Source organism: Anastrepha obliqua, chromosome 6 (genome assembly GCF_027943255.1).
Source record: "Anastrepha obliqua isolate idAnaObli1 chromosome 6, idAnaObli1_1.0, whole genome shotgun sequence".
NCBI classification, from domain to species: Eukaryota; Metazoa; Arthropoda; class Insecta; order Diptera; family Tephritidae; genus Anastrepha; species Anastrepha obliqua.
In genome coordinates this window covers 62,945,019-62,957,669 of record NC_072897.1, presented here as the reverse complement: position 1 = coordinate 62,957,669, position 12,651 = coordinate 62,945,019, and the positions used below count along the sequence as shown (strand labels likewise).

The following is a 12,651-nucleotide window of genomic DNA, read 5'->3' as shown; positions in this document are numbered from 1 at the left end:
AATAAATATTCCTGCTTTGCGGTTCACAAAGCCCTAAAAAACATAAGTACAGAAATTGTAAGTGTTTCGGAGCTTAGGGACGGTAATTTGTTGTTGCTAGTAAAAAACAACAACATTGCAAAAAAATTTATCCCCACTACACATCTTATAGGAGTGTGCAATGTAAAAATAGAGCTTCACAATAATCTCAATTGCACTAAAGGCACTATTTACGCACCTTGCCTGAATGAAGTATCAGAGAGCGAAATTATTGAAACTTTTAGCGAACAGAGTGTTGTCTCTGTATTTAAGTTCCCGAAATTTGTTGACGATAAATCAACTCCGAGTGGTGTAGTTTTATTAACATTTGACACGTATCATTTACCAGAAAAAGTTGATATCTCTTGGTATACCACCAAAGTTAGGCCATATTACGCAAATCCCATGAGATGCAAGAATTGTCAGATTCTTGGGCATACAGCAAAACGGTGTAATAAACTCCCTGTATGTGACTCATGCGGTCTTCCTCCCCACTTACCTCAACCGTGCACTCGATCGTGCTGTGTCAACTGCTCTGGGCCTCACCCCGCTTCGAATCGTTCGTGTCCTAAGTTCACACAAATGAAACAAGTCATAATAATAAAGACCGACAAAAAATGCTCTATGCGCGAAGCTATCAATTTACACCGCATGCAAAATCCTCCTACCTTCAACTCTCATTCTAACACTTTTTCCAATATTACAAAAAATACAGGTAATATTATCAACTCGCAACAACAAAGCCCTCCAAATGAATTAACTATTCTAAATGAAACAAATCATTCACAAAACAACATATACGAAAATGACAAAACTACTCCCACCTTCAATAAAACCGGTTTACCAAACATAAATGATAACAATTTACAACAACAAACCTCAATTATTAATATACAACAACACAATAGCCACATAAGCACAACGCAAGAAAACCCAAGCACTGTACAAACACACCGTGCATATAATAACAGTTCAAACTCAGAAACCAAAGAAAATAGAGAATACGATATGAATTCAATTACAACAATGTTATCAGTCGATGACCCAACAACAAGCGGAACGGTATCAGCATTGCTTTTACATCTTACCACCCCAAACACTCCCACTACACTTCCTAGCTCCTTGCCCTCATAAGACGAAATGTTACAATAAATGCTTCGTATCCTACAGTGGAACTTAAACGGTCTGTTTAATAATTATGCAGACCTCAATATATTGATTAACGAATTTTATCCAGATATCATTGCCTTACAAGAAACCCATCTTCCTCACAATAATACAGCCCACCCGCCTAACAACTACATAAGCTACTACCACAATAATAGCCACATCGTAACGCACAAACAAGGTATTGCTATGTTTATAAAAAAGTCGGTGATACATAAACAAATCCCCATAGTATCTTGTACTTCCTGTTTGGAGATCGAAGTTGATATTGGTTACAAACTAACAATAATCAATTGATACATTCCACCACACCAAAATTTCACAACCAGGGAACTTATAAATATTCTTAATATTTTCAATACTCCGATTATTCTGCTTGGAGACTTTGTCAACTATAAAAAAGAAAACGCGGCATTTAGAAAAGAACTGAAGATCGCCAAATATAAATCACTGGAAAGGATTACTGCAAATATTAATCCACGCTCAAACCCTAAGCAGATCTGGGCAGACGTAAAAATTCTTACTGGCTCTGCATCATCCTCCTTCATCCCTTTTATTCACTCACCTCAAGGCCCGAAATACCCACCTAAGGAAATAGCGGAAGAATTTGCTTCTTCTTGGCCAACAGTCTCCCACCCCTCCAATTTCCACATACACTTCAATGTCCTTTACAGAAAAAATTACAGCAGAAATCTATGATAATCCCTCCCCTTCTCTCAGCGTTCTAGCGATAGAAGCTCCCATTACTCCCGATGAGTTCGAATCCACGGTGTCCAAAATGTCTGGAAAAACTCCTGGTGAAGATAAAATCTCCTACCCCATCCTCAAAAACCTTCCCGACACCTTAAAAACAAGACTTGTTAAGTTATACATCGAAATTTTTAGCTGCGGGGTATATCCCCAAGATTGGAAGATGTCATCTATCATCCCTATCTCTAAACCCAATAAGCCTACTTCTCTTATAGCTAGCTATAGACCGATATCCCTCCTTCCTTGCATGTCAAAAGTCTTGGAGAAGATAATCTCAACGCGCATTATGTGGTTCGCTAAAACAAATAATTTGTTATCTCCCCACCAATTTGGGATCCAAAAAGGCATAGGAGTTATAGAACCTTTGTTATATTTCGAACCCTTTGTATCTACAGCCTTAGCAACTGGAAACCATGTCTCTTAGATTTTGAGAAAGCTTTTGGCAGAATCGGAGTTAACCTTGTACTCAGAGAACTAAAGCGTTGGAAGATCGGCAAAAAAATCTATAACTTTGTGAAGTTTTTCCTACAAAATCGTAAATTCATTGTTAGAGTTAATGACCACAAGTCAAGTATCCACAATCTCTATAACGGAATACCACAAGAACCCCACTCTCAGTTACCCTGTTCACAATTGCTTTTAACGAACTAAGCTCAGCAATTGCTTCTTTTAGTAACGTACAGCTTGTTATTTACGCCGACGATGTCCTTATCTTCTCCAAGATCATTCACTTGAGGCAGATTGAACAAACCTTCATAGAAATCCTAAAGAGCGTAAACAATTGGAGCCAAATCTCTGGTGCCAACATTGCTCTTAATAAGTGATCCTCATTTCATATATGTAGGAAACATAGCTGCTCCTTTCCTCCCCTTACCCTCCATAACATTCAAATTCCCCATTCTGACACCTTAAAAATTCTTGGCTTAATATTTGATAAGAGACTTAGCTTTAAGCAACTTTGTCAGTATGTAAGAACTAGTATATTATCTAGGCTAAATATAATTAAATTTCTCTCATCTAAACACTGTTTTGTTCACACCAATACTCTTATAAGCATAACCAAATCACTAATACTTTCAAAATCGATTATGGTCTTTCAATATACGGTAATTGTGCTAAATCGCATATCAGACTCTTACATGCACCATACCATGCTGCCGCAAGAAGGAGTATACGTGCGTTCCCAACGTCACCAGTCAGAGCAGTTCTAACCGAAGCCGGTCTACCTGATATCTCGTACAGGGCTGAGTACAATACTATGATGCTTTTACCTAAGATTCTCCATTGCCGGAATCAGCTGTTATTCACTCAAATTAACTCGGTTTTGCTCCATGCACGCAAAAGTAAGAAGAAATCTACATTATTACGGTGCCTATCATTAGTACAGGAAATGGACATAATATCGACACCAACATTAGTAAAAACAGGGTGTAATCCACCTTTCATGATTCCTCAATCTTCATTCATTTCCGTTGTTCAGAATCACCATAAAAATAAAACCAGTTCTAACGAATACCAGCAAATATTTCGTGAAGCTTTACAACCATACAACGAGGGCTGGGAAATCATATACACCGATGGATCGAAATCTGATACCAGTACAACGTTTGCTGTCACAAACACACTTGGTGCCACGATTACCGTCGGTGCTCTGCCCACATACTGCTCAGCTTTTACAGCTGAAGTAGCTGCTCTGCATGAAGAAGTACTGTACGCATCTCGTTAAGATGCCAAGCATATTATATGCACAGACAGTAAGTCTTCAATAGACGCTATTCTTAACTCATCAAACGAATGCCATCTCATAAACAAAATCCGCCAAAATCTACTTCAGTATAGTTCCATAAAAGTAATGTGGGTACCTGGACATACAGGCATTAGAGGTAATGAGATTGCGGATAAAAGAGCCAAAGAAGCTGGCACCGAACCTCTTCTTTTTTTCGATTACCTCACAAATGCAGATATTCGTAAACTCTGCAAAAAAACAGCAGCACGTTAGATGGCAAACAGAATGGAGTAAATACAAGCATTTCTATAAAAACTGCAACCTCGATGGTGCACGATCGACCTTTCCTGTAAACCTGCCAATCAAAAATATAAAAAATTTTGTTAGGCTAAGAATTGGACACACGATTACCACACACACGCATCTACTTAACGGCGATTCTGCACCACCATGCCCCTCTTGCTGCGACTGCAACTTCACAGTATCTCACCTGCTCGATGACTGCCCAGAGAAACAACACATCAGGACAGCTCTATTTACTAACACTAAACCATCTGATCATCTTAATGTTATTAATGCCACCAATGTTAATATTCTATCGCAATTCGTATCCCTATGTAAACTAAGCATATAATTTAATATCCTCACATCAGCTATAAATATACACATTTATACATCTCTCTGTACTAAATATTATCACCTAAGTATGTTAAAAAAAAAAAAACAAAACAAAAAATAAATTTTAATGACAAAGGGACCTATAATGAAGTAATAGCAAATCGAACGATCAGTCATAGTCAACTACTTCAGAACAGAATTATAACAAAAATTAAGATAGAAATAGAGTAATTCAAATTAGAGTTAAAATCGTGGGATGCATTTTGCTTCACTTTCATAACCCTCTGTACATAGGTAGTTGCCAATAGAATGATTGTAATATTTACTATATCAAGCATCTACAACAGTTGCATAAAGGTAGTTGAAAATTTTTTATTTTGCAAAAAACAAAAAGTGCGAAACAGGTTTTTTACTCAAAAATTCATTACTCAAAAACAACGCATTTTAGCTACTAGACATTCAGCTCAATTAAAGTTTGAGATGTCCTTTTGATTTGGAAAAAGTTATAAAAAAAAACAATACTATTTTTGAAATATTGAACTTCGAAAAAATTTAAATTTTTTTTCTTTTTTGCTAAATAAAAAATTTTCAACTACTTTTGTTTCTACATGAAGTCGCTCGTGTAAGTAATTACGATCATTTTGAACCCAGAATTATTAAAATCGGTTCGTTATTGACTAAGTTATGGGCATTAAAAAAATTTGTTTTCTTGTATAATTAAAAAAATCGAGTTTGAGCCGAAAAACAAAATTGCCGATAACTCTTGAAAAAATTTTTTTTCGGGCGAACAAAAAAATACGTGTCTGATTATTTTGACCAGAGAGCAACATATTTGAATCGAAATCGAAGAACATGACTCGAATAGCCCGGTTGAATTGAAATGGAAAGCATCAATTATTATTTATTAGCTTTGGGAATATCGCTTTATTAAAAAAATTATCATTACATATTCATCTGCGTCATTAAGGTATTATATTGTGTTATATTTATTCTTTTAGCCATTCCATGCATTATTCCGACAGTTGCATAGATGTTACACTTCAATATGCAACTCCTTTATTTTACAGTTTTTGTGTATTTAGTTGTATTTATATATGATGGCTGAACAGTATTCAAAATGTGGCTTAATAATAACTTTATTAATATGAATTGCAGTTTTAGTGTCGGGTTTCACTTCGTATCCTTTAAAGAAACCAATCTTATTTCCATTTTTTATTTAAATTTATAATTAAACAAAATTAAATTTCATATTCTCTATTCTCTTCTTGATTGTCGCGATAAACGCTTAAGCGATTTTTTCCGAGCTTTTTCATCTAATATTTTCAACGTAGAAGAGACCTTCCTCTACTATCACTTGCAGGTACCGCATCGAATACTTTCGGAGCCGGAGGGTTGTTTCCGTTTGGACGATCGGGCCCAGTCAACGAAGCCGCTGGATCTTTATTCGCTGCGTTAGGTCTGTGCTGTCGTAAAGCTCGTACTGTTCATCTATACTCGCTGACACAAACGTGCAAAGGTACAAAAATCTTTCGCTTCTTCAAAAGCGTTCTCATGTCAATATCATCGGCAACGCCAAAATTGTACGCTGTTGGCGTACGTTCGCTAGGATTTTATTCGCGATGTTTAGAAGACTAATCTCGCGGTAATTGGCACAGATTGCAGTATCAGCCTTCTTGTGGTTTAGACAGAACACACTTAAATTCCAATCGGCAGGCATGGTATTCTCCGAATGTTTTTCAGAGGATTTATTGTAAAGAACAAGAAATGTTTTTCCATTGCTCGTGCATGCCTGATTTTTGGGCAGTATTCTCCGAGAGCCGAAGTGGGAGTCGAGGGGGGAATCTTCTGATTGTCCCTTGCCATTGTAGCTTTCCGATGTCGAACATTCTTTGTGTAGTTGGATGTACGTGTCTTGGTGCACAGAGGTGTTTGCGTATTTGGCTGCAACAAGATAATGATCCGCGTCGATGTTAGGCCCTCGGATCGTACGTACATCTTAAACACTATCACAACATGATCGATCTGGTTTCGCGTTTTTCGATCAGGAGATAACCACATAGCTTGGTGTAACTTCTTATACTGGAATCTGGTGCTGCACCATGTTTTGAGCCCTGGCAAAGTCGATTAGCCTCTGCCCGTTGCCGGATGTTTCGTTGTGCAGGCTGAATTTCCCGACTTTGGGACCGAAAATTCCCTCCTTGTCGACCATGGCATTGAAGTCGCCAAGCACGGTTATTATGTCGTGCCGGGGCATCGCTCACAAAAACGTTCCATGCGCTCATAGATATGTTTGGTCGCATCGTGCTTCTCTTTCATCGGGGCGTGGGCGCAAATGACCGAGATATTGAAAAAGCTCGCTTTGATGCATATTATTTTGAGACGCTCGTCTACCGGACTGAACGACATTACTTTGCGCCAAAGTCCCTCTCCCACTATAAATCCAACATCGAATGTGCGCTCCTTTACATGGAAGCTGTAGTACACGTCGCAAGGTTCTACATTTTTCTTGTCCTGCCCCATCAATTGCATCTCTTGACTGACAGTGATGTCAGCCTCTACTCTCATGAGGGCATCAACCAGCCAAGATTATAACGTAAGAAAATTCGTAACAATAACTTAATCCTTATGTCGCTATGGTTTCCACAGCATTATCTGGCATTTGTTTTGTGTTTTTTACTATAATTACACCTCTACAGATTTAATTCGTAGTCAGTAAATTCAAATGGTTTTTCAAATTTATAGAAACGTTTTGAATGTTAAGAAGAGTTGAAAGATGAAGAACCCTAAAAGGAGAAAAAAATGAGATTTTGACATTCGAAACATCAAGTTTTCAATAGCACTAAAATCTACTTACATCACATTCCATATTGGTAATTTACTTCAACAGAAGAAGTACAATTAGCATTTATACTGTCAATGAAGAGTAGCGGACTTGTGCGAAGAGAGATTTGCATTCTACTTTGAGTAGAGTACAATGCAAAGAGTACTTGAAAGCGTAGAAGAAGCAAATATATTTTTGCAGTCCTTCAATACGCATATATATGTATATCAGGTCAGTTCATAAGTTCGTGCGTATTTTACCCATAATTTCACTTTTGTACGATTTTTGCATACAAAAAATTATTCGCGGAATATCTTCTGCTCAAATATGAACGAGACGGTATCAATAAAACGGTCCGCGGATGACATATGGCAAAAATAATTTTTTTTGTTTTTTGGTAGGATTGTTATAAGCTTACATGGCAAATTTCAGCGTGATATGTCACATAGTTTGTTTTCTGTGCTACTGTAAACAAGTCAAGCTCGAGGGTGTTCTTCGAATTCTCTTTTATGACTTCAATTGTCTCAAAATGTTTTCCACGGAGCGGCAACTTGAGCTTGGGAAACAGGAAAAAGTCACATGGAGCCATATCAGGCGAATACGGTGCTTGCGGAACGATATTAACATTATTTATGTTCAAATAATCGCGAACAAGACGTGATGTGTGAGCTGGTGCATTATCGTGATGCAAGAACTATGACTTGTTGTCTCACAATTCCTTCCTTTTAAGACGAATGTTCTCGCGCAAACGCTTTAAAACGTCTAAATAATATTCAGCGTTAACCGATTTTGCGATTTGTGCGATTTTCAAGCACAATTTCCTTTACTTTTCCGATGTTTTCGTCGTTTACTGATGTTGCTGGACGACGTTCATGAGGCAAGTTTTCAACCGATGTACGGCCCTCTTTGAACGATTTGAACCACTGGAAAACACGTGCACGCGATAGAGCAGAGTCCCCATAGGTAGTCTGCAACATTTTTAAGGCGTCTGAAGCCGAAATTTTGTTGGAATAACAAAATTTCAAACAAATTCTTTGAACTTCCATCGTTAAATTCGAAGAACACACTCGAGCTTGACTTGTTTACAGTAGCACAGAAAACAAACTATGTGACATATCACGCTGAAATTTGCCATGTAAGCTTATAACAATCCTACCAAAAAACAAAAAATTTATTTTTGCCATATGTCATCCGCGGACCGTTTTATTGATACCGTCTCGTTCATATTTGAGCAGAAGTTATAACGGAACTATTGATATTTTCTTTGATATATTGTGCATTCAGCAAGTGATTTTAATCACGGATAGAAGCACGTGTTGTTAAAAAATAAAATGGAATCTTCGAACGCGTATAAGAGGCATATTTTGTATTTTTTTATAAAAGTGTTAAAATGCAACAACTGTTGCTGCAGAAATTAACACTGTTCGCGAAGAAGATACCGTGAGTGTAAGGACGGCGCAAAAGTAGTTTTCAAAATTCCGAACTGGTAACTGCGACGTAGAGGATGCCCCGCGCGACAAACGGAATTCGATTTACATATTCCGCACAATGGTTTAGCCCAAAGTATACTTTTTAAGAAGTATTTGATGATATTCGATTAATTATTAATCGCCTTTATTAGTAGCTAATAAAACCATAACAATTTTTCTAATTGCGTTTATTTGTGTGTTGAACTGTTTTTATAGGTGTGTCTACTAAAACTGAAACTTAGAGCTAATTGTAATTTGCGTTAGCTAATATTTCAAATTCGATGTTACATATTAACACACTTACAGCTAGAGTAATCTTTGAATTTAACAGCAGAAGTTCGCTTAATAATGCTCTTCCTCATTAATCGAATAAATATTGGCTAGCTTAAGTTAGTTAGAGCAAGAGTAACAAAGAGGAAAAATTAGAATAAAATTCAGATTGGGGACTAAGTAGGTATATTTATTATTAACTGGACATACTTTTAGAAGTAAGAGAGTATGTAACTCGCGCTGGTCGTCGTGAAGTCTTTAACTCCGACGCCTTGCTCGAACTCGTGGAAGCGGAGCCAAATTTGACAGTCGATATGATAGCTCAGAGGTTAAATTCATCGCATGGAACAGTTCACAGGCACCTGGTTCAGTTGGGAAAAGTTTCAAAGCTGGGAAAATGGGTTACGCATAAACTTTCCGTCGCCAACCTTCAGCAGAGAGTGAATATGTGTTCTCAGCTGCTGCAACGGCTTGAAAATGAAAGTTTTTTGAACCGTATCGTTACTGGTGATGAAAAATTGGTCCTTTACAATAATCGTTCGCAAACGCCATGATGGGAGCTAATGCCGTATCCACCATACTATCTGGATATTGCACCTTGTGATTATCACCTTTTCCGTGGACTTCAATATATGAGTAACAAGAACTACTCCTCAAAAGAAGCTATAAAAAGGGATATCGAAGCGTATTTTGGCTAAAAGGACAAACAATTTTTTGAGCAGGGAATTAAAAATTTGCCTAAACGTTGAGAAGACATTGTAAATAATGAAGGAAAATATAATATTGATTAATAAATACTTTAAACGTCTTTTTTATTAATTTTAAAGCCACCTTTAAAAAACGCACGGATGATGATAATTGTTTTAGCATTTGTTAGTTGTCCCATATATGCAAATAGGCTTGTTTAAATTTATATATATATAACCCAATTATGTATATATAATTGGGTGTTTTGGCCGAGCTCCTCGTCCTATTTGTGGCATGCGTCTTGATGTTGCTCTATAAATGAAGGGACCTACAGTTTCAGGCCGACTCCGAGCGGCACATATATTTTTATAAGGAGTTTTTTCATGGTAGAAATACACTCGAAGGTTTGCCGTTGCCTGCCGAGGGGCGACCGTTATTAGAAACAACTTTTTCTTCATTTTGGTGTTTCACAGAGATTCGAACCAACGTTTTCTTTGAATTCGGAATAGTAGTCAGGCACCAACCCATTCGGCTACGGGGGCGCCAAATTTCTTTTACTTATTTTAAATTTCGAAGTTTTATACTATCTAGAAAATTCATATTTTATTCCCTGTAATAAAATGTGGATAAATAAATTTCAAAGAAACATAGAACTGCACATTCAAATGCCGTCGGCCATTGCTGAATTTGATTTCATATAGAAACCAAAAACTCTGTATAGCCGATATACTTAGAGAGAATTCAGTGCAATCAGCTCTGTTAAAAACTTCCTCGCAGTTGAGCTGAACGAGGTGAAAAGTTTTTCGCGTTATTCTTCACTTTGGACAATTCACATTGTTCGTAGCGTGATTTATCTATATCATAAACGTCCAGCTTTTTTTTGGAAGATGTACACTAAATTAAATCTTAAGATATTATAGTTATAAATATCTTATTCGTCGTGGGTGCAGGAAACAGCTTTTTATGCCATGAGTCAAGGATTTGCTACAGTTCTCAGGCTCATTAGAAGAGAGCCTTTGTTTATAGTTACTACCTATATGTGTTTTTACACCAAGGTTGAAAATTTGGACAGTTTGGAGAAAGCTCTTAAAAAAGTAAAATTATATTCGTGGTGTTATAAATATTAAAAACTCGAATTTGAATTTCACTCTAGGAATACATAGAATTAGTATTCATTGTCTTTTTCACTTTCTGAGTCTTCCCAAACTTTTTTATTTTAAAATCTATATCCTTTCTAAAGGATATTGTTTTAAATGATAATCTTTTGTTTTATTAATTTCTTGAAACTTTTGTAGGCGCTTAATAAAGTACCTAAATTTGTTACGATCTATACATTTATTCCTGTAATTTCAGAACTTAACCGTAGAATTTAACAACCTATGCGCAGTATTGCCGTTAATTGAAGATCCGTACCCTTGCTTCGGTTTATTGACAATAAGGCCTATTTCTTCCTTAAATCTGGCTTTATCTTCCGCTTACTTACTATTTCGTTATATGTTGTGGGTAGCTTATGTGCAAGTATTGCGAAACATTCAAAATATCTGCATTGGTTTCTCTCTTAATTTTCTATGTGAAAAGTTCTCTACTTAGTCCTGCCATAAGTTCTGTTACAAGTTAAGTCCGTTATAGATATCAATTATAATACTTCTTTTCAATGAAGTTAGTTTTATTTAATCATGTAAATATTAAAAACAAAAAATTTTAACTTTCTTTCGAAATTGTCAGAAACCTTCAAGCGATTAGGCTATTCATCTATTGCAGTACGCACGGTTTCCATGGATATTGACGTCGCGGCCGGAACCAAAGATGGTTTGAGACTCTCCAAATTTCTGTGAGGTCATCAACAGGTCATGATCTCCAGTTCTGACCACAAAGTGTAGTCCAATTGATTCAGATCTGTAGATGTAATGTACTACGGCTATGAACCCAGGAATATTGTTTCTTTAGCCACTGCTGGGTGGTTTTAGCCTTGTGAGCTGGAGCGGAATCTTCCTGGAAGATCCAACGCTATCCATTGAAGAGAGTACTGCTGAACTGCTTCTCCACACCTTCTAAGACGTCCTCCTAGTACGCTTTTGCCCCGGTCTTAACCCCTTTCTGGCAGAAGTGAAGATATGTAACGCCTTTACAAGACACTCTTCAACAAACCATTACGGAAGCTGGATGGTGGCCACACTGAACCCTTGAGCAACATTTTTTGCATCTTCAGAAGTTTTAGCATACACTTTGTCGTTTTTCTTATTAAAAACTTCTTCAACAGTAAACCTTATTTCATCTGTGAAAAGAATAATTTCATGGCCGTTGACCGCGTGCAACCAAAGAAGCTACTTGCATCAGTCGAGTCTAATTTTCTTAAAGCGCGAAAGATGACCAGTTGAGCGACGAATGGCTTTCATGTGGAGATAATCTCTAATTAGTATTCACATGGATCTGGTCGATACATTCATTTCCCTGGACATGATGTTCTGCTTTCTAAGGAGATTTCTCCGAATTCTTTCTCGAACATCTTTTATGGCTGCACTGGTTGGAACCCCACGAAGGCGAACACTTCTTTTTCTGTCTGTCACTTCAGACGTTTGGGAAAACCGATTGCTCGCTCGGTTAGCAACATTCTCAAAATATTAAGTTTTTTCAGCAATTCGTAAATTTCACTTGCACATTTACCACATTTGTGTAATGCAATCACTGCAATGCGATTTTTCCTTCACCCCATTGTCAACAAGCGAAATTTGCCATGAAAAAGAGTGTAATTTATGAGTAGACAATGCATACGAACTTTTTTTCTGCGACCTTTTTCTCGCCGAGTACATTGTAAAATTTGTTACAGAATTTATGGCAAGACTAAGTATATAGACCTAATTAGCTATTTTTGTATCGGTAGTTTCCACAGGGTGCGCCATCTTTTATGTCCCTGTATGATAAATTTTTATTTTATTTTCTTCTTTATTAAGAGTACTATGTATGTTAAAGACAGAACTTATACCAATTCTCTTTGTTACAAACAAAATGGCACAATTTAGATTTGACTTCTCTCATTATTAGGTTTTGTTACGGTATCTGTCGCTCCCCGACAATTCATTTTAAACTGCTGCTCATTTTTAATTTCTTGTTTTGTTTTAAGTAAC

At 36.9% G+C, this 12,651-nt stretch overlaps 1 protein-coding gene across 1 annotated transcript in view; it reads left to right on the top strand.

The window, feature by feature from the left end:
- LOC129250617 (uncharacterized) overlaps window positions 1-3,661 on the top strand; it is a 46,918-nt gene extending 43,257 nt beyond the window's left edge. The window contains exons 5-6 of the mRNA XM_054890224.1: window positions 734-1,080; window positions 3,416-3,661. Of these exons, the coding sequence (XP_054746199.1) occupies window positions 734-1,080; window positions 3,416-3,661 (593 nt within the window). The remainder of the gene's footprint in view (window positions 1-733; window positions 1,081-3,415) is intronic.
- The last annotated feature ends 8,990 nt before the right edge of the window (window positions 3,662-12,651 follow it).